General features: G+C 37.3%; 1 protein-coding gene across 8 annotated transcripts in view; it reads left to right on the forward strand.

Moving 5' to 3' along the window:
• clec16a (C-type lectin domain containing 16A) overlaps nt 1–23442 on the forward strand; it is a 47233-nt gene that overhangs the window by 13733 nt on the left and 10058 nt on the right. For 5 of the 8 annotated variants that reach the window (XM_041973645.1, XM_041973617.1, XM_041973609.1 and 2 more), the window contains 9 exons: nt 2371–2668; nt 5563–5674; nt 5791–5891; nt 8073–8192; nt 8468–8577; nt 9894–9938; nt 13501–13551; nt 13685–13813; nt 14846–14966. In XM_041973645.1, the coding sequence (XP_041829579.1) occupies nt 2371–2668; nt 5563–5674; nt 5791–5891; nt 8073–8192; nt 8468–8577; nt 9894–9938; nt 13501–13551; nt 13685–13813; nt 14846–14966 (1087 nt within the window). The remainder of the gene's footprint in view (nt 1–2370; nt 2669–5562; nt 5675–5790; nt 5892–8072; nt 8193–8467; nt 8578–9893; nt 9939–13500; nt 13552–13684; nt 13814–14845; nt 14967–23442) is intronic. The other 3 variants (XM_041973653.1, XM_041973628.1, XM_041973600.1) reach the window with 2 other exon arrangements.

The raw sequence follows: 23442 nt of genomic DNA on the forward strand, positions 1-23442 counted from the left end.
TAGAAAACAAACCAACCGTAATGTTTGGGAAATGTTTAGTTTATTACATGCCAAAGCAAGAAAAGTAGCAATGCCTTTAAGAATGATAAGCCATCTAATTTATTATCCAGTTAATATTGCTGTTCAAAATTATTTTGAATCTTGGTAGGATGATTGATATGAAGATAGTATGACATATGCATAGGTTAAAAGTGCATTTAAGGTTTAAACTGCAGTTAGCCGTCCAACTTTAGTCACTTTTGTCTGTTAGCAACATAACTTTAAAAATAATGTACAGGTTTTTAAGACGTCTCTGAAATGGAAAAATAAACAACTGGTTAGATTTTGGAGGTGATCTGGATCACCGCCTGGATGCAGGAATTTTTTTTAAACACTAGAACCGCTGACATTCCAGTACCCCACAGAACCACCAGAGGGGGTCATTTTGACCCTGCGCCAACGCAGCATAAAAGTACCTAAAGCCGGCATTTACCATGGGCGTCGCACCCGTGTGGGTGTGGATGTTTTGACACCCACACTTTTCATGGTGAGAGGGTCCAACACAAACACTTTTTCTGCTCTGTTTTGTTTTGTTGCCTCTTTTTTTTTTATGAACGTCACATAGTTTTGTGCAAATGTTGCTGCTTCGATCACTCGCTGTCTCTGTGCTGTGCAGCTGCTTCCTCCCCCCTTCCCACTCCTGTTGCTCCTTGAATCAAGACATGAAACTAGCAGGGTGTTGATGCAAAACATTGGCTCATTATAATTAGATAGCCTGTTGTTTGCGTTTATTTTATGATATTATATTCAATATTAGCTGAGGAGCTAATATAGGAGAGGAGATAATACAGCCAGATGGATCAGGTTCAGATATACTGTGAGAGTGAAACCGCAAGATGAAACAAAGGCATGTAAATGACAAACCTTTTTTTTTTTTTAAAGCCTAGATTTTAGTAAATAATTAACCGATTATTACAACTTTAGATATTAAATTTGTAAAAATAAACAGCCCATGACATTTTTCAGTGTTGGTGTAGAACAACATGTCAAAGTGCATTACATGCTGACATCTGAAGTTTATCTACATTTAAACTTAATATTTGTTACTATTCATTACCCCCAGTCCTGCCTTTCTATGCAGATACACAGCCCTGTGATGGTAAAATTGGTATTTTTTTCATTTGTTACCCCCAAGCCACTGTTATGGTTCAGAAGAAAGTCCTGAGTTTGTTCAGTAATGTGTTACTGAAGGTAGCTGAAAACATCCGAGGTAGCATTCATTTGTTGGAGCGTAGCCAAAGCTCATCGTTCTTTACGAAAGGGGGAAAAACTCAAACTAAAGATCTGAAGATCTGGACATGGGGTGTTTAAACTGTTGATTTTGGTCACAGCTGCTTGAAAACCAAGTGTATATTTTTCAGAAGTTACATGAGTTTAAGATATGCCAGCTCCTCAGTTTGTATTTAATCTTAAGAAACTTACTGACATAAAAAAAAAATATATGTGTTTTAGTTCCCACAGTTTTATTTTTGAATCTCAAATTCTGGTCTACCCAGAAGTCTAGCCCCCTCATGGTTTCTCATTTGTACTTTCCTTTGAGTAATTTTGCCTTTTTTTTAATGTGGAAGCTTTAAATAAGCGATTTATTAATAGAATATGCTAGCTTAATCTTTATTCTGGTTATTCAGTTTTACTGTAAGTGCATCACAGCTCAGCATCTGATCGTCTACCAGCTGCTTCCTGTGTAGTTTGCTGCAAGTTTAAGGGCTTTTTTTAATTGATAAATAAAAAATGTGTTTCTTTTCATAGAATGAGACTGTGATCAAATTGTGTGTTGGTGGATGTGTGTGTGTGGGCGTGTGTGTTTGGTGTTTTCTCTTGCAAGAAGTGCTAAAAGGAGGAAGTGTTTATTTTTGTTGGTTTTTTTTTTTGGGACTTTGATCGACATGATAGTGCTGTCAGCTTACGGTAACTATCTTCTTTTTTGTGTGAATGGTTGTGAGCATTTTCACACTCAGAACCACTATGTGTTTGTCTGTGCATGTCAAGTTTATATGCAAACACATTTACCCTTAAAAGGTTGCAATAATATTGCTCACTGGAAACAGGATATCTCTTCTAAGTAAATAGGCTCTGAGTGCATTTTCTTCAGAACATAATCATCTGTCCTCTCATTTTTCCTCTCACTCATTTTGAACCATTATCAGCAGCAGCATCTTTTCAGTCCATATTGCAGTGTACTGTGCTGTGTTATTGACTAAATTTATGATTTTCTTTTGTCTGAAATATAGTTGGTAAAATAACTTCTTTATCCTCATTTCCAACCGTGTGTTGTTTCCCCACCACCTCTCATTTTTTCTACTTTGTCCGCTTTGCTCCTTTCTCCCCCAGCAGGCCAGTGCAGGAGGAGTGCGTCGGTTCATCAAACCTCCTGAATCTCTGGAGCGCTCCCTGGAGTTGTCCCGCCATCGTGGCCGCAAGAAAACACAGAAAAGACCGAACTATAAGAACTTGGGCGAGGAGGAAGATGATGAAAGAGCAGGGGGAGGAGGCAGCAGTGGTGGAGGACTGGAGGAGGGCTGGGATGATGACAGTGGCAGAGGAGGAGAGAGGGAGAAGGGAAAAGGTACAGAGGGAGGAGGAGGTGGGAGTTCTAAGGGAAGCAGAGCGAGTGGGGAGATGGCGGAAGGTGAGTGTGAGTCTCATTGGACACAGCAGTACAGGTGTGTGCTTGTGAGTGCGTCTTTAATCCCATCAATCAGACCTATGATCTCCCATACAGTCTAGTCTTCCAGCAGCTACTACTGAAGCAATCCTGTGTCCCCAAACAGTGAAGAAACAACTCATTAAAACAGAGAAGAGCTTAAAAAAAAGCATTCATAATAGTACAACAATAAATCCATAAACGCTGGGGTGCTTCTTAAAATGGAAGGAAAAACAGTGCAGCATGTTGCAAACGTCATGAACTAATATTTTATTCACAGTAGCAAATAAAAAACAACACATCTGAAAAACGTTGGGACTGGGCCTGGTTTACCACTGTGGAGCAACTCCTCTTATTTTAGTTGCAGTTCCTACACACCTGGAAACTGAGGACAACAGCTGCTAGAAGCAATATGTTGTCCCATCTGTGTCTCATTCTTCGACGCTCTAAAGTTTTGTTGTATTTTCTTGTATTTTGTGCCAGATGTTGGTAAAAGGTCTGGACTGCAGGCTGCATGTAGTTTAGCATTGTCTTGCTAAAATAGGCAAGGCCTTCCTGGAGAAAGACGTGGTTGGGAACGTATGTTGCTCTAAAACTTGTATATACCTTTCAGCAATAACAGCATATGTGCAAGAAGCCATATGACACTAATGCACCCTGCTGCACCCATCCACAATGCTTAATTTCATTAAGCACTAATATCAAGTTGAACGGTGTCTTTCCTCTTCCCTCTAAGGACTCAGTGTCTAGAATTTTATTTATTTATTTTTAAGTTTTAAATTTTAAGTAATCATGAAAGGATTTCCTACTTTGTTGTAGGATCATCACTCTGAAATGGCTTCGTAATTTGTAGACACAGTTCTTTGTTGTTGAACCTCAGCCCACCTTTACCCCTCTCTAAGGTGCTCTTTGTACACCCAGTCATGTTTGTTCAGCACCATCTTAACTTGCTTTCATCAAATTTAAAATGATTTAATATTTTTTCTGAGATAGTAAAATGTCTCACTTTAAACATCTGATATGTTCCCCATGTTTTATTGTGAAAAAATATTGATTTGAGACTTGCAAATCATTACATTCAGTTTTTCTTTACTCTCATCACAGCGTCCCAGTGTTTTGGGGAATTAGTGTTGTGATGCTTTATTGTTTTTCATTGGGGTGAAGAAGTAAACAGTAACACGATTGTCACCCCATGCTTCTGCTGCTTAAACTTTCTAATCAGCCTCATCAACAGTCAAGAATTTGTGAAAATAACTGGTTTAAGAAGCATTATCAGGCCTCACTCTTTCCTCTGTTTGGTGCATCCTGATTGTCCATATTTACAACTGATCATATTCCCACACAATCCTCATGACAGCAAAATGTCCATTCCCACAGTGACACATCATCCATGCTGTGCTCCTCACTTCTCCGCCTGTCTCTCACTCCTGCTCTGAGTGTGCATGTGTGTTTGTTAGCTCGACATCTGTGACCATTTCCCTCATCTGAAATTATTCCTTCGTGACTTTGACAAGGTCCCTTTGTTGAATTATCAAACCTCTTTAGTCCCAAATGAACACAACTGGTTGTGACAGTGGTGGATTTTAGCACAGATCGCATCGTGGGCTGAAGAGCCAGAAATGGTTTCAGAATGAGATGTGTACCATACAGCTTGGAAAAAAGACACCTACCCTATTTAACATATTGATAAAAGAAGTGATAAAATAAACTTTTTAAAAAGATCAGCTCATAACTTCAGTTACTTTTGAGCTATATAAAAATTGCATACTAAATTTTACCTGCTCTCTGCTTGATAAAGGGGACCACCATGATGTTTCTTTGCTGCTATAAAGAAGGAACCACTTCAGATTGTGCATTCATAATCACATAAACCTTGTTTTATTTATAACTTTGAGTGTGTTAGATGTTTAATATGTGGGGCAGTAAATCTCCGCGTTAGTGTACATTTAAAATGTAAGACTGAGGTTTTAGTTATTGGGACTGGAGCGGAGAGAGAGAGAAACTAAACAACGAACTGTGAACTCTGGCATTAGAACCACAAGAACAGGTGAGAAACCTCTGAGTCATATTTGACCTGAACTCAGGTTTAACACCCGCATCAAGAATGTCACCAAGACTTCTTTTTTACCACCTGAAGAAGTTCGCTAGAGTTCAACAGTTTCTTTCTCAGGCCGATGCAGACCCTGAATCCACGCTTTTATCAACTGTTGTGACGCTCTTCTTTCTGGTCTCCAAATGAAAACCTCTGCACCTACAGGTGCTGCAGAACTCCGGGGACCAGAAAGAGAGCACACATTACTCGCACACGTTCTTTTACTGGTTTTTAAAACTTTAACAATCTTGGGCCTTCTTATCTTTTAGACATTCTCAGTAGCTACGAGTCCTCCAGAGCCCTCAGGTCCTTACTAATAGATGACTTACTAATACCAAACATTTACACAAAGACTCATGGGGAGTCCTTATTTAGTTTTTATGCTCCACATTTGTGAAACAGTCTGTCAGAGGACCTGAGGGCAGCTGAAACCCTTGAAGTTTTTAAGGCCAGGCTCAAGATCTATCTTTTTACCCCTGACTTTTAATTAAATGTGTTTCTTAATGAAATTCATTTAATGAAGGTCTGCTACCCTTTTTGTTTTTTTTCTATTTAATGCTAATTTTTTTTATTTTTACCTTTTTTTTTTCATTATCTGTGTTTTAGTTGTTTAATTTTGTAGTTTATTTTAAACACAACCTATTAATAATAATAATAATAATAATTTTTAGGTTTATTTGATCATTTTATACTCTTTAACTTTTTATTTCAACCCCAGTTATGTGGTATGAAAAGTGCTGTATAAATGATTTGATTTGATAAGTACAAAGTGTGTTTCTGTGTGCAGAAATAGAGATGGTTGTGATGGAGAAATGTAAGGTGTCGGACCTGACCGAGCAAAACATCACGGATGAGGAGAAGACTGCTGCCGCCACCCGCACACAAGCACAGAGGAGCAGGTACATGTACACACTTCATCACACGCAGCATCTGGACATGTAAAAAAAACAGTGGAGGTATCTGTGGGATGATTATCTATCTCTATCCATCCTTCCTTCCTTCTTTCTCCTTGCAGACCGTTCTTAGACATGGTGTACAGCGCCCTTGATTGCACCGATGATGACTACCACGCTTTGTTTGTCCTCTGCCTGCTTTATGCCGTCTCACACAGCAAAGGTTGGCTTTTCTCTTTGTTTATACTTTATAGACAAGATCTCATTTTTAACATTTATCTGAAAAAACAAGCTTATTTAAATGTTTCTTCAGGAAAAACTATCTTTAATTATGTGGTTATGGGTAAAGTTTCCATTTGATGGAGCAATGGAACTGCTTTTCCCACTGCATCGCTAATTATTTGATAATGTGATGATACTGAACAGCAAGGGCTCAGCATTCTGTTCAGGGGGGAAAAATCTCTTTTGTAAGATTCAGCTCTAAAGTGAGGTTGCAACCACAGTATTTGTGTCAAGTGGAAATATGTTTTGGTGGAACAGGTGGGCATGAAAGATCTGTCAGCAAATTGTTTGCTAATCTTTACCATCGTTTGCAGAAAGACCTGCTTTATATTTATGTCTAAACTTGCTATTTTTTGTGTGTAGGTTGCTGCTGAAAGGAGATGTATGCACACTGTATATTTTGGTCCAGCATCTCTTATTAATGCATTTAACATATTTCTTCTATTTCAGATATAAATATTATATTTACCTTATACTGTTTTTTCCTCTCTCTTCAAAAAGGTCATTGTTTTGAGCTTTAGCTGGGGAGTCCTTTCAAACAAGGGCCTTTTTGTGTTTTTTGTGCGATACCTGTGTTTTTTTTATTAAGAGGTCTGTAAATTTTATTTTATTCTTTAACTTCACGTGACAGGAACATGAGTCTGATTCACATGAGACTGATCAATTTTTGCTATTACAAAATACAAAAAATACAATAATACTTCGGGGTAAATATGAAATGAACCACAAACAAGCCAACAAGAAAGACAGTGCTAGCAACAGAAAAGCCAATCAGCTGATCACCTACAGCCGGTCACATGACAACAGAAGAGGGAGGAGAAATAGATGCGGAGAAGGTATATTAGTACAGAACTGTGGGAAAAGTCTTTTTTTTTTATCTTAATGAAAGGGTGCAGGTGTTGCACCCTCTCACCGGGAAAAGTGTGGGGGATGAGGGAGCAATAAAAAATTAACACGATTAATGACATAAATTAGCGATCAACCGTTATCGCGTCTAAATTTGCGTAAATTCTAAAACATTACCAGTTATTGTGGTGATGTCCTCACCTTTTTTTTAAAAAAGCTTTTGCCAGCGATTGTTGATGCTGCGGTTAGTTGCCTGGCAACAAACTCCTCGCGCTCTTTCATGTGATGACAACCCAAATGCTTTATAAAGTCGCTAGTGTTAAATTTGGCATCATTCGGGCTAAAGGTGCCCAAACATTTGCATTGAAGTGCATGTACAAGCATCTCCATGATACCTTATGTGGGATAAGATAACCTGCTCTGGAAAAGATAATAACAGCTGCAAAAATCACTGTTTCTGTAACTGTTGACTAAAAAAAGCATGAAGGACCCGTTAGCAGATGAATGCTTATGTAAAACCAAGACTAACTACTCAAAAGTTTGTTTATTGCTCATACACAAATATTTGCAGTTAACATTTATTTAATGTGTTTTTTTTTTTTTTATGAAAATGCTGGACTATAGATGATTTTTGACATTTTCTTCTACAGCAAATTCATCTATAATTTCATATTCATGTACAGATTCATTTTAATGTTTCAGAAACATTTAAATTCACTGGAAAACAAAATAAAACAAAACATTTTCAGCTAATAAAATGTAATGAGATATTTGATGTAAAGAGCATTTAAATTTTCATTAACAGACGGCTGGACCTTTTCCAGAGGCCTTTTAGAACGGACACACTTGCAACACATTTTTTTATCTTGTGTCTGGTCAGATGTGTTTATGCTTTACTGATGCAGCAGTTTCCTTTATGGCAACTTTTCCTTTCTGCCAAATATGTGTGAATTTACCACATTTGTTTAGGATTGTATTTGATAGACTTGTTCTCTGTTTGCATGATGTGCCACCAGACTCATGATTAAACACCAGAGTCTGAAAATATTACTTGCAAAGCGGAGAACAAGTGTTGTTAGGGTTAGCCAAGCAGGATAACCGAAAGGTACCTAAGATATGTTGAATTTTCTTTTTAGAAACGACTCTGTTGTTGGCTTATTGTATCTCACAAAAAACACTCCTGGCTTGTTGCACTGAATTAGACCTTTAACCTCAGTTTGTTTTGTTTGGTATTTTTGTTTGTTTGTTTGTTTACTTTTGGTTTGTGTGTTTGTAGGTGTAAACCTTGATCTTTTGGAGCGTCTTCAGTTGCCAGTTCCAGACCAAGAGAGGAGCTCTTACAGCCTGGTGCTTGCAGAAAGGCTGATTAGAGTTATGAACCAGGCATCACAGCCAGGTGACACACAGTTGCACCCAAAAACAGATCTGTTTTTTTTATTATTAGCATTATATCTTTTTTTCTTTTTCAAATGAAATACTTTTTTAAAGTCCTGTTGTCCTTTTTTGTATAGTTATGTAGTTACTGAGCTTTCTCTTGCAACATAGCAAATGTGATTGCATTACGTTCATTAATGGAGCCGCATCACACAGAACCTTAGGAGAAAAGTTACAGAAGTAAATGCAAATGTCTGTAGTATGAAAAATTGATATATTTCTGTTTCATTTGTCTAGATGGCAAAGTGCGCCTTGCTACTCTTGAGCTGAGCTGCCTTTTATTAAAGCAGTCTGTGTTGTCTGGAAACCACTGTATAATCAAAGACGTCCATCTGGCCTGTCTGGAGGTAAAGCACACGCTACCATGCACATGCTGCTCTTAGATTTATACAGACCTGTCAAAATTTCATAGGCACTCTAATTTATTTAACTCACAAATACATTAAAATAGTTAATAGAGGGCTAAACAAAACAGAATGTTGCTCCAACCCTGACTTCTTGAGCGAGCCTATGTGATTCTCCTTAAAACACCTTCAGGCCTCTCTTTTAAATGTCTTCTGGTATTCTGCCAACACCCTCTCATTTAGTCATTTATTCTCTTTAACTCCTCTTCCTCTTTTTTTTTCTTTCTAACTTGAGCTTCCACAGTATTCAATGTTCGTTCTTCTTTCTTGGAAAATGTTCATTTCCTGTGATTATGGCCACTTCAGGCTAATCCTCCCCACCTTTTTCTTTGCATTCTAACCAATTCACTGTAAGAAGCTTTTCAGAATTGATTTATTGATTTAAAAAAAAAAGGAAAAACTGAGTTTAAACCATCTATTGTTCATTCGAAAATCAGACTTAATTGTAAAATAGACCAGTTTGATTTTCATCATCACTCACACCATACTTCCCATTGCTAAAAGCTGACCATAAATCACTGAAGCTAAAAGAGCTAAAGCTACTTTGACACCACATTTATTTCAGGGAAATCTGCACAAAACCCCTTCCCCAAGCTTTCAGAGAAAAGAAGAATGTTTATTGAAGTACAAGGTATTATCGGAGTGGCAACATCTTGTTTAAAGTACAAAGTACTGAAAGTTCACTTTCAGATAGCTTTTTCAGAGAAATGCTAGCTCATGGCAACAGTCAGCAAATGCATACTCAGCATTTATGCATTTATGCTAATGTGTAAAGTTTCGATCTGGTCTGTTTAGTGGTGCCATGATAGTTTTTTGGTTGTTCCATGGGAAAGTCAGCGTTCTTGTAAAGGAAATACGGGCTCGTTAGGAGAAATTTGTATACTTTTGTTACAGAGTCAGATAAGAAGATTAATTTCACTCTATTTGAACTTCCTGGAACTGTTTACAATCTCCTGGACGTTGTACAGAGACAAGAAGAATCAGATAGTTGAGTTATTATACAGATTTAACCAAATGGATAAGAATGGCAAGTCAAGTGTCAAAAATATATAGTTTATCTTCAACTAACAGCCCCTTAAAAACAAATGATAAAAAATAATCTGCACCGTCATCTGTTTCGTCTGAACTTGTATCAACACTGATACTGACAATGTTTGTTTTCTTGCATGTTTACTTTTTGAAAATGTAAGTTTAGTGAATGAAGAGTATGTTTGTCTCTGGATGGGGAAACTGGAAGATGATATGATTTTTGTTTCCAGGGTGCCCGAGAAGAGAGTTTGCATTTCCTGCGAAGATTCTACAAGGTGAGCATACACAGTGTAACCCAAAACACATACACTTGTATAATCATGCAATACACTTATGAACCCAGTGGATAATAAACTAAAAGCAAGTGGCTCTCTCGCTGTCTACCACACACACACACATACATACACAGTGCATTAACACAAGTGTAGGAGAGGAGAGGGTAAAGGACAGCAGACAGCTGTAAATATACTTAGACTCACATTCTCAAGTAAATTATGCTACAAAGGACTTTTCTCTCTTACTGACTTATGTAACATAACAGGAGTGTAATATAGAAGTTTGTCACATGAAGGCTTAGGTGTCATTCAGAAAAGAATAGACAAAGGGAAACTGGAACAAGAGAAGTTCTCATGTCACATCCAGCTCTTCCTGAGAAGACTGTCAAAACAAAAACAAAGGCTGAGTAAAAGCCTAACTGGTTAAGTCCAATCTGAAGTTGGAATTGAAGGTAAAGGTCCCAGAAGATAAGACATGTTGTTAAGTAATTCCTCTGCAAGTACAGACAACTAACTGAAAGAGCTTGTTGTTTGCCTGTATGACTGGTGATTGTGAAACGCTTTCAGCACAGTCAGTCCTTTCTGTTTCACTTTGACCGCCTCTGGACAACAGTTTTTACATCAGTCATGTCAGTTAGATTAATTACACTTATCCAGAAGTCCTCCTAGAACATTTGGATTCATTTCACTGTGATCAGTTTGCTGGCTCAGTAAAATGACAATAATGTGTTATATTTCTGCTATGAAGTTGTTACCCAGAAAGATGTTGGTGGCCTAATAACTATGTTAGATAAGCGATAAGAACGCATAGTCCCAAAATGTCTTGCCCTGGCTCTAAGACTGCAGCTTTCATACCACAAGACATGGTAAGAATATTTGTCTGCATGACGCATGTATATATGCACACAATTTCCACTTGAATAAAACTTTGTACGTGGTTGATCCTTTATAAATCTAAACAAATGTGAAATTAGGCACACCCTCCCTTGATTCTACCCCTTAAATAACAATTTAAAATAATAATGCGCCCTTCCTGTTAGCTAATGTTCAGTCAACATTTGGAGATCATGCTGCCGATGAAGAACTTTAACCCAATGGTACCAGATGTTCTGTGGGCCGGACATGACAAATAAAAATGCATTTTCCTCAGTCTCCCTTCCAAGTACCTATACATCTTGTACACCATTGGACAGCTAATATTCTTGAGATATAAATGATGTATACCAGTCATAACTGTTGCAAACTCTTGTTTCTGACCAGCCAGACCAGTGCAGTTTATCGTTGAAGCCACATTTGTACTCCACTAGCAGGTCATACTGCAAACATAATGGTCCTGTTACACCAGCAAGGGTAAAATACTTGCTCCACAACAAGTCTTTTATCCATAAAAACCCGTTTTAGGCAAAGTTTTAAGTGGTTAAAAGTGTGAGATTAAAATGCTGATTGCAGAGGTGGATTATTAATTGGTGGTTTATCTCTGGATCAGAAACAAACATAAAAAGATGATCCGTGTGTCACACTTATTTTTATTGTAGCTTTCATAATTACAAAAAAAAAAGTGGATGCAAGAAGAGGATGAATGCTCACTGACAACCTGGATGATGTAGGTGGTAACCCAGGAAAGTTAGCACTGATGCAAAGAGGGGAGCAAAACTGGGCCCAGTTCAGCTCTAGTTTTAAGAGAATAGCTCCTGATGTTCTGAAACGGCTCACCAGCCAGTCATTATCTCCAGCCAATAAATCATTATGGTCTCAACACTCTCTCTCTCGCTCTTTACTCTGCCAGTTGGGAATTCCTTCAGCAGCTAAGTGCTGACATCATATTGGCATTTATATTATCCACCGCATCATTCATACATCCATCAGGAGGTTTCCTCCTGTGCGTCATTAGAACCTCTACACATTTGCACTGGTGATCATTGTGGGAACTGATTTCCATTGAGTTTTCAGTTCATTCAACAACATCAGTTCTGAATATTGTTGACAAATAGTTATTTCTCTTTATTGTGAGGGTAACTGTAAACTGGAAATAATGGTGTCAGATGGGTTTGTGGCATTTTGATGTAAAATTTGATTCTCATAAATGATCAAACTCTTGATTTATCTACTAACATAATGGTGCTTCTGCTGTCGTGCATGGACAGCAGAGTAACTAGAGTGGAGAGGTTGTTTCTTCTGTGAGGAGAAGGTGCTTTTTAACTTGGTTCTGGCAGGTGACAGAAACCCAACTGTCAAATATAATCAAAATTAGTGTGTATCTACTATTTGTATATAGACATGTGAGTCTTTATCTACATGTTCATCAGCAAACTGTTTGTTTTTGTTTTGTTTGTTTTTTTTCAAGCATGCATCTCATGCAGTTCAGACATTTGCACGTAGACAGCAACACTTTGTGATGCATTTCTGGGGAATTTATTTTTTGCTCGTCCTCAGAACTTGAAATCTTTTGTCATTAATTAGAGTATATAACTTTTTATTGTCTGCTTTTTTAAAGACGTTCTAGTGTTTCCTTGTTCAGCAATTTCCATTAGATGTACTAACTTTTTTCATGACTTTAAAAGTAAAAGATGAAATGGGAGATGTTTTGTGTCTGATGGTCAAACTTTATGTAACTTTATGTTTTATACAATCTGCATGTCTAATCAAAACTTTCCAGGAGGGACTTTTTAGTTCAAAGTGGGCAGGTTAGCCATATTTAAACAGGATGTTCAGTGATGTAATCTTGATGAGTACACACACAGAACATACTGTGCTGTAGATGTTAAATGTTCATTTTCAAGCAATGCTGGACTTTCCTGTTTGTGGGTTTTTCCTTTTTTAAATATATAAAGAGTCGTCATTTGAGAAATCTTCTCCAGCTGTTTGGTTATGTGGTTGATGGGACATACTGTATCATGTTAACTAGAAGTGGGGCAGCTGTAGTTTCATTTTTCCAGATAATCTCTGCTGGGATTTCTTTGCCCCTTTTTTCCTATTCAAAGGAACAGGAGTGTGGTTACAGTGAGAAGTTATTGTTGTCAAGAAATATGAACATGAACCCAAACACACACAGCACAATTCCAGACACGGATACTTACCACAGAGTGTAATGCATTTCGATAGAGTTTTTACACTCTGTACGCACACACAGTTTACTCTGTTGACAAGGAATGCAACCATCAACTTTTTCTTTACTGATGAATTTCAAATATCAGATTAATTTGATATAATAAAATTAAGTTTCCCCAAAGTCTAAATCGATGTCTTTTTAAGTGTTTGGCCCAGTCATGCATCCGTAGATTATTATTATTAAACAGAAACGTGTCCAATTCTGCATCCAAAGGAATTTACCAAGACTGAAACAATGATTTATATTTTGGTGTGTGACAAAGTGGTAAAGAAACAGAAAATGTTGAAGTGGAAGTAGTTTCAGATTCTACATCACAAAACCATAAAACCAAACTGCTGAAAACACACACACACACACACACAGTGAAAGTGATCTGCTGCAGGTGGTTTGTCATGAAATGTTTTTCCACACATTTTTTTATTTAATCAACTTTAATTTTCTCTGTAACTACAGGGAGAGGAGATCTTTCTGGACATGTTTGAAGATGAATACAGAAGCATGACGGTTGGTTAACCTTTTATTTGATATAATTTGCCTTGAAAATGTTTTGGTTTAACACGCTGCTGTTGCTGTTCATGTGTGTTTGAGTGGTGGTGTTGTTGTTGTCTTGTTGCTCATCCTTGTTTGTTTGTTGCAGAGTAAACCCCTGAATGTGGAGTATCTAATGATGGATGCCTCAATATTGCTCCCACCCACTGGTACCCCTCTGACTGGCATAGACTTTGTGAAAAGACTGCCATGTGGAGATGTGGAGAAGACTCGCAAGGTGTGTCCACACATACACTCAAGCTCAGTCCACAGTACATAAAATTTAAGTCTAACCCCTCCTTTACACGGGGTGCGTGTGCACCACGTTACGGCTGCACCATGGTTTTGTTCTGACCTCTGTGGCGCTGCAATCTATACTGTACGTGTCAGGTGTGAATCTTGTGATTCTCCACTTCCAGGATAAACGTCTCGTCGTCTGTGATGACAAAAAAAAAAAACCTGACCAGTTATACGTGTGACGTTTACATGGTTTAGCAGCGCAAATCTGCACAGGGGCTTTTATTTTGAAAAATACCGGAAGCTTTTACACTGCTCCTGTGTCTGATTTCCTGTCTGCCCCTATCTGAACTGTGGAAGCTGACGCATTCTGGGTGGAGCATCAAAAATAGAATTGGTGCATAAATTTAGCGGAGAGCCGCGACAATGCGCTTCTGATACGCGCTGCGGCGCATCCGATGGAAACCAAACCATTGACTAAAACAGCCGCGAATAGCAGCAGAGGTCGGGGCGCCACCTTAACGTGGCATACACGCACCAGGTATAAAGGAGGGCTAACCGGTTATGAGAGTTTTATGGTTAAAATTAGAAAATAAACCAGCAGAGGTCTTACTGTGTATTTTATTTCACGAACTATGTTTTTCTAATTCTTTTGGTTTTGTACGTCGAGCACACCACAAATGTACAGAGAACATACAGCGCGCAAGTTCTTAACTTATAGAAAAAGTTTCATAGTTAATTTTGCTTTTCCAAAATTCCACACTTTAATGCGTCAAATGATAACTGCATATCTTAGTTGTGTAATACAATAGTTTACTTTTAGAATACCTCACTGTAACACAGCCAGTGTGACTCATGTCACATACTTTTTGGTTCGGTAGTTTGCCAGAGTCAACAAACCTGCTAAAGAGCGCTAATAGAAAAGTTTTTTTTTTGTAAGTTTTTCTTTTTATTAAACTGTTACAGTTACCTGTTCGAGACAAAATGTTTCAACAGCTTTCTTTTGTCTGGGACCTCTCTTCTCTTCACCCAGGCAATTCGAGTTTTCTTCATGCTGCGGTCGTTGTCACTTCAGCTTCAGGGAGAGCCTGAAACGCAACTCCCTCTAACCAGACCTGAAGATCTTATCAAGACAGATGACGTTTTAGATCTCAGTAAGAAACACGTAAATATATATTCATGGGGGTGAGGAGATAACCAAATAGAAAGCAAAAAGATAAGAAAATAACTTAGAGATTTCCCCAAATAACTAGAATAAAAAAAAAATCCTTGAAATTCTTCTGAGAGTTTCATTCTGTCCACTATGACACTATAGATATATGACAAACATAGTTTTCCTACACATGAGTAGTCATTACAGTCTATACATACATGTGTGTAAACTCTGATGATGACATCGATGCAGAGATGAGCACACACTTAGCCATGTGATTTTCTCTTTTTGTTTTTCAAAGCCTGTGAATGCATGCGTTTGTCTTCCTTTTGTATTATACTAATGTTGAGTATAAGTGTGCTCCATCACAGTGAATAGACTTTCTGTCAGTAGTGACCTATTATGTTTTTAGGGTTACCTGTGGTAGGCCTAGCCAGTTAACCTCTTTTTACCACTAAGGACTTTAATTTTTCCCCTAACTGTTTTGGCCATTTTGGTTGCGTACCCCATATGGGATGATTTTTGTAGGAATGTGTTTATCTTAAAGAATTTTGAAATACCAATTTCAATTTTTCTTAAAAGGGCAAAAAGCTAAATATTTGTACATTAGGGCTGCAACGATTAGTCGACAATAAAAATAGTTGACAAAGAATTGTCGCTTGTCTGCGAATGAATGAGCAATGTGCAGACACGCTGAGCAAAACAATATCGTCATTTTGTGGAACATGTTGAAGTAACTTATAATGTTTATGTTGTTACTCACTGCCCAGGAGAAGAGCTAGCTCCAAGTCAGATTGTAGCCTCTTTAGCCCTCACAGTGCTCTCCACTTTGGAAACACCAGGCCAGCGTTTATCTGGGTTCTGTTCCTTTCTTTATCCGATAACTTCTTCGCTGACGACTGTTTTGTTTTGTTTTTTTTTTTCCTTCTTTTTAGAGGTAATGTCAGATCCTGGTCGTCTGCTGGTGAACGTTTGTTCCGTTCTCAGTTATTTCTCTTCGAAAATATGAGCTGCCATTGCTCATATGCTCCGGGCTTTAATAGGGAGGGAGGTCTGAGGACCCTGAGAGGAGAGAGGAGGCGACAATTTATGTGAACTTACATAAACGTGCTGCCAGACCAGCTGGTAAACACGAGGCTGGAGATCAACAGAGATGGTGTGTGACGTCATGCTATACCCTAGATGAAATTACACCTCCAGTTCTTCACATAGCTATAGCTTAATCAGGCTGTTTAATAGAAAGTCATTCTGCGTATGTGTCCACAGCAGGGTAATTAATTTATTGACCAAATATATCTGATGCCACAGTGGTGTTTTAATGCCATGATGTTGTGATTATGCTATCGGAGGAATGCATCCAAAATGTCCCAATATAATAAAACAAACAAAAAGCAGATCATAAAAACACTTCACCAGAGATTTAAGCAGGTCAAATATCTTTTCTCAGGCTTTAAAAAGTCATTAACAATCAAACGTCATATACTAAATGTTGGAAAAAACAGTGGAAATTTTTTGGACAATTTTCATTTATTTATGTAAATGAAACTTGTGTGTTGTAAAAGTAGGTTGTGGCCTTTTAGATGCTATCATTTCATCTGTGCTTTTTGGAAACTTGAACTGAACGAACAGTCATGTAAGCCTGTGCCTTGATAAATGGAACAAACCAGTGACATCAGTGTGCTCTGATACTGATCAGCTTTTAAGATCAGTTTTTCAGTGTCACGTCTCCCTTAGACCCCACTGTGAGGTTACACTCCTATGACTAAACTTGATGAGCTAATGTCTATGAATGACATTGCTAATCAATTTAACTTTTAAAACCAGATGGATATAAAAAGCAACTTTTAATGAACAAATGGAAACATTATTATCTGTTTAGTAATAACGATTTTCTGGTTTATTTTTGATTTTGAAAGACTTTCCCTTGTTGGCTTTACTTGTAAGCGAGGTGGTTGACTAAGAACACACTCTTACAGAGTAACTGGGGAGAAGGAGGGTTTTTCCTCATTCGTGGAGGGGATTTAAACCTGCAATCTTCCAACTACAGATTTCTTTTTCTGACCATTAGAGTTCCACTGCCCATGTATTACGTTGTGTGAAATCCCACATTTGTGGTTGAGAAGTGCTGCAAGTAAAAGCTCTATTTTCTTAAACATGTGAACCAGTGTGCCTTTGGTTTAATACATGGAAGTGTTAAACCTGCAGAAACATTGCTTCACATTGATACATGGTGGCTCTGGAATTTGCTTCAAAACATAATTTATATGAATTTAAAGCAAATGAAACAATACATTTCTGTTCTTATGTTGTTTTAAGCTTATTTGACTAGTTTGAAGTGACTTTTTCCCATTTTTCAAGAGTAATTTGTGTCTTATTTTTCTAAATTTAACCATATTGTTTAAAGTATCATGTTTTTTCTCTCACACAGTCACTCTATTGTCTATATTAGTGATGTTTACCCTGGCAGGTATAACTCAAGAGAAACTAGACAGGCAAGGTGAACAACACAGTCATTTAAGCATGGCTGCAGCAATGTTGACTGGGGCCTTTATACTAAACACCTGAAACCATATTAAGCTTTGTTTACCTGAGAAACTAGTGTGTTTTACTTAACTTGCTTTGTGGACAACAAAGAGCCATGTTTTTGAACAGCTTCCTTCCTCTTGGAGAGGAATCAACAATGTCACCTGACTAACCAATTGAAATGGTATACTGGACCTCCTGACACCAGATTTAAGAGGCGCTTCCTCACAGTTTGTCTATTTCAAAGGATTTTAAAACCAAAAATTGTGGTTGAAACCGTCACAAGTTAAAGATTCCTGAAAGAATTTGTGAAAAACAACGAGTCATCCTGTTTTTCCTTTGCTTCCCACATTCTTAACAACTCTGTAGAAGTTGAATTTAACTGAATTGAATAATACTTTCTTAATTCCAAAATGGAATTGGGATTATGTAAATTATGTTGGAAAAATAAATCATAATTAGATTAATAAAAATAAGAATTAGTTAACAGACTGCTCGAAAAGTAAATTAGTAACGTCTGTTCATTTATTTATTTTATTTTTCCCAGCACCCTCCTTTAGTCTTACTGTTCTGTCTGCAGTCTCTGTCCTGGTGTACTGTGTTTAAATCGGGTTTAGAGATGGTAGCATTAGAATGTGCTCCTGGAGTCGTGTCAAAATCAAATCCTTGCATTCAGATAATTCACTGTCTCTGTCAGTGCTCCAAGCACATTCATTTTATATGCCAGTGATCTCACTTTCATGAGAGATAAAGAAAGAAAAGATTTAAATTTCCTCAAAATTCATTTATATATATATATATATATATATATATATATATATATATATATATAAATATATATAAATTCTGGTCAGATTACTAGCAAATGTACAGTCATTTAATGTCTATATTATAACATTTGGGCTACAGTACTCTCAAATTTCATTATTTACAGAGTATATTCTTATCACAGTATCAGGTACGCTAAATATTTAAATTTTAATATAAAAATGCCGCTGCTGCTGCAGTGGGCATGTTTGCCTCTCCACCGTCACTCTTTGACTCAGAGTCTGATTCGCTGGGCAGGTAGCCCGCTAGGTACGGTTTGGTCCTCCACCGTATACCTCAGCATCACTACACTTTTCTGAACTGGAATTGGCTGATGATTCCACCAGACAAACCACACTTTGTACTGGAGCAGGCATCTATGTTTTCAACCACTTCCATCACGTGTGTGGAATGGTCAGCCAGCCATAAGCTGTTCTCCCGTTGACGTCACAACATGGCGGGGGCTTTTCCAGCCACTTGTGAGACGTTCTTTTCAGTGTCGGATATTTGCGTGAAAACAAGCTGATTTGATTGATAACCATCTATTTTATCATGTTGTATTATTGTATTGCAGAATTATATAAAGTCTTCATGAGCACTGTCATGTCATGTCGTGTCATGAGCACTTTAATAGACAAATGCTCACTAGAAAAAAATCTCATGCATATGCAAATAGAGAAAGAAATTACCCGAGGGTACTTGCACATTCGAAGTAAACATTTGGGGGTGCTGATTTTCTTTTTCTCCACTTCCTCTGGGGTTCGGTTGATAAAACTTCCCCTTATTTATTAATTTTACCATTTGTCTGTTGTTTTCCCTATGTTGTCACATGAAATTGGGGACTACCTCTCCAGCTGCAGGTACTTTTCATTGCTTTCAGCTTCAGTAGGTACCACCAGTTCCTGGCAATCCCCTTTGATCTTTAAATTAGCCACATGTATTAAAAACTGAAGCTATTGAATTTTCTACAGCTGCCTGGTTTCTATGGAAACATAATGAATAGTCTATTCCTCAGAACAAATATATTTACTGTATATATACTTTAGGAATTTAAATGGTTCATATTCTACAGTCTAAATGACTATAGAACAGGAACTACTGAAATTTACAATACCTCAGCTTTATGCAACTATAGAGTTTCAACAAGATTAACTTAAATAGCATAAGTCACAGTACAAATTTAATTGGCCATAATACTTGGGAATAAAAATAAAGGAAACGAAACAAAAAGGAAAGAATTATAAAAAGAAAGGAGTGCCAAATGCTTTGCAAGAAAAACAGAACTTCATCAGGGGTTGTACATCTGGTTGTGTTGGTTTACATTTAGAGCCAGTCTGAGTGGGCGGTTTGTCAACCAAAACTACTGGTGTCAAATTGGCTCATCAATAGTTCCAGATTTCATGTTAACTGGGTGGAAGGCTTTGTGGTACAGTAAGGTCAAGATGTGGGTGTTTCATTTCTTTATACTTCTTAAACATGTGGGAGCAGAAATCCTTCTCTGTCCTTTTAAGTGCATGTAGCATGTTGACTCTGCTTCTGTCTGTCTTTGTATGTACTTATAATGCTGTGTAAAGACAAAACCCACAGCTCTTAACATTCTCTTTATGGGAAAATCAATAGTAAAATTCATGTCTAAACCTGAAAGATTATCCATCATTATATGAAATAGATTTTAGATGCTGAAAACAGGATACTATTGTTTCAGTTTTATTTTTTTTTCTGTATTTTATTCTTCATAGTTGGCTTTTTTTTTTAAATGTATTCTCATTAGCTATTAATAATTTGTATCTCTGGTTTTTTTCTGACACATTGGATGGTCTGAATGTCATTAATAGCATCAACCAGAAGTAATCTCCTCAAACTTAGTGTTCCATTTAATGTAGCCATACATTAGTAATCAGGTGTTTCGCAATGTTTTTTTATTTATTTATTTATATCCTTTATTTAACCAAATAAGAACCCATTGAGATCAATTCTCTTTCACAAGGGTGACTTGGCCAAGAAGTCTGCAGCACATCTCAGTATAAAAGCCAGGAAATAAAGCTATAAAAGTAAAATTTGATACACAGACATGTGCAAATCATGAGATTGACAAAATATGAATGGAAAAACATGAGCACCGCCCAATGCTCTCACATTGTCTTTCCTGTTAAATGTATGAAACATACTGAAATCAGACCAGACAGCTCCAGGTCATTTTTGTAGTTAGTTTCGGAGCAGCAAAACTAAAAGCTCTTTTCCCCAGCTCAGTATGCACATGAGGGGCAGTTAGTTTGTAAAAGTCATGCACGCAGAGCATACTGACTTTCAACCCTTCATAAATATATTCCTAAATATGAAGATGAAATTGCACAATGTTAAAAGCCAACTGTAACTGATTAACAGACTGTGTTACAAATTTGTTGCTGCTATAAATGGCAGTGTCATCTGCATAAAAGTGATATTAGACATTTGGCAAATCCTCACACAGATTCTTAATGGTAAATCAAATATGTCCCAGGATTCAGCCTTGGGGCACATCCTTGCAGACCTAAACTAAAAGAGAAGTGAATCCTTTAGACTATGTTGAGGTTAGGGTGACATTGTGTTCTATTTTACAGATGATTTCCAAACCAGCCAAGTTTATGTTTTAGAAAAACAGTATCTTGCAGGATTTTCAACGACAGTTTATGGTCAACTGTATCAAAAGCTTTGCATATGTTAAGAAATAATGCAGCACAACATGTTTAGAACCAAGTGCTTCCATTATGTCATTCATTACTTTAAGAGTAGCTGTAGTAGTGCTGTCTTTTTCTAAAACCAGACTAATAAGTTGATAGAATATTGTTGGTCTCCAATAATACTTTCAGCTGATTAGTCTTTCTAGAACTTTAGCCAAAATACAGTTTTGAAATTGGTCTGTAGTTGTTCATGTCAAATGGTTCCCTACCCTTTTAATAGTGGAGTGACAAAAGCAGACTTTCAGATTTTGGGAATTTTATTACTAGAAATGCTAAGATTGAAAGGGTAAGATATTTGTTTAGAATTTGTTTAACAGCATAATTTGCAGCTAGCTTAAGAAACAAATGTGGAATATTATCAGGACCAGCTGCTTTCTCATTGTCCAGTTTTGTTTAGTTATTTTTTTTTCTGGATCTCTATGACTGACACATATTTAGACTGGAAATAAATGTTCAGACTGGTATTGACAATTGGAGATGTTGGTGAGGCATTTACATCATTAGGGCCTGGCTTAGGATACAGGGATTCCAATAAAAAGCCTGCTGAATGCAATTTTTTTAAAAGTAATTTGGTAAATTGCTTGTTGCCAAACTGCTAGAAGATGTTTTTAAAAATTTCCAAAAAATTTTTGGATTACTTTTTTTTTTTTTTTTGTGGTTTTAGAGAGATAAAAATCAGACCCTAACATTATTATACTTGAGGACAATTAGTTATAAATAAATCTAATAAGGAAGATCTTATGGGATATTTAACATTTGGTTGGGTTGGACTGTTTATCAGTTGACTCAGATTAAGTGATTCACAACTAGTTTTAAAATAATCTGATGTCAAACCAGTCAAAATTTAGATCCCCAACTACTACCCGTTTGAATTTGACTCAGCAATATAATAAGACAAGGAAGATAGGGCCTCTTTGCAGACTGATGGAGGTCTGAAACACCCCAATAAATAATGACAAACCCTGAAGAAATTGTCATTTTAGGGCAAGTAGTTCAAATTATTTGTTGATCGATGAAGAATAAAAGAATATATGAAACTCTTTTCTTTTTTATTTATTTATTTATTTTTATATTTATGTTTTTTTTTTTACAAATATGGCAGCACTTCTACCTTTTCTTATGCAGTCACACTGAAGGACATTAGAACCTTTAATTTCAATATTCTTGTCTGAAACAGCCCTATTAAGCCAAGTTTCATATAAAACTGTCAGTGTCAGTTCAGCAGAGCAAAATCTTGGCTAGATCTAATTTAGGGAGCAGACTGCAAACATTTAAATGAACAATACTAAGGCCTGATCTAAATTCCTCAGCTGTGTCCAGACTATTTAAATTATTTAAGACTGGACCAGGATTTGGTTGGGTGCTACCTGATAACAGTAACATAAGCATAATAAAACATTTCTGCCTCACATTTGCCAGGAGCCAAATGTTGGTATTTTGTCCTAACTAAGGGTTTGGAAGGAAATATGGACATGCTAAGATGGCTAGTTGGAGCAAGAAAATCTTCTAACTGAGACATATTAAACACAAGCGGTTCATCCATGAGAAAATATTCTATTCTGTTCTACAGTTATTTGGCAGATGCTTAACTCCAAAGCGACTTGCAGCTGAGAGTAAGAACAACACAAACAAGAATTCAGACAAGATGAGACATTTTAATTAAGTGGTCATCAGACTGCTGTGAGTCCATTTGGACTCAGGTGCTGTCGTGTAGTACTAGAGGCAGTGCTTTTTTTATTTTTATTTATTTTTTTAATAATAGTCCTTTTATAATTATTTCAGATCATGAAAATGATTTCAACACACAATATCATCTTGGGCGTAAGTGCACGCAGCTTTTTCAGTGCTGAGTTGAGCCAAAGACCTGGACAAATCTTTCTAACTCATTCCAACGAGTAGAAGAGTTAAGCTACGTGCAGAAATGCTCCTTAAACAACTGAGTCTTTAGCTTTCTCCTAAAAGTGGATAAGGACCTTACGGATTGGACGGAGTTTGGTAGATCGTTCCACCACTGGGGGACAACAGAGGAGAAGAGTCTAGCTACTGATTTTGCGCTACGTTGTGGTGGGAGCACTAGGTGTCTTTCACTGGCAGAGTGTAACTGTCGAGAAGGAGTGTAGCTCTGGATTAAGGAGTGAAGGTAGACCGGAGCCGTTTGGGTTATTGTTTTGTAAGCCAGAAGCAGAGCTTTGAATTTGATGCGTGCTGCAACTGGAAGCCATTGAAGAGCAATTAGCAGCGGAGTGACATGAGCTCTTTTGGGCTGGTTGAAGACCAGACTTGCTGCTGCGTTCTGGGTCATCTGCAGAGGTTTAACTGAGCATGCAGGCAGGCCAGCCAGTAAGGAGTTGCAGTAGTCAATGCGTGAAGTGACCAGGAGCTGGGCCGTGTGTTCAGTCAGGTAGGATCTGATCCTCCTGATGTTGT

This window comes from Melanotaenia boesemani, chromosome 2 (genome assembly GCF_017639745.1).
Source record: "Melanotaenia boesemani isolate fMelBoe1 chromosome 2, fMelBoe1.pri, whole genome shotgun sequence".
Taxonomy (NCBI): domain Eukaryota; kingdom Metazoa; phylum Chordata; class Actinopteri; order Atheriniformes; family Melanotaeniidae; genus Melanotaenia; species Melanotaenia boesemani.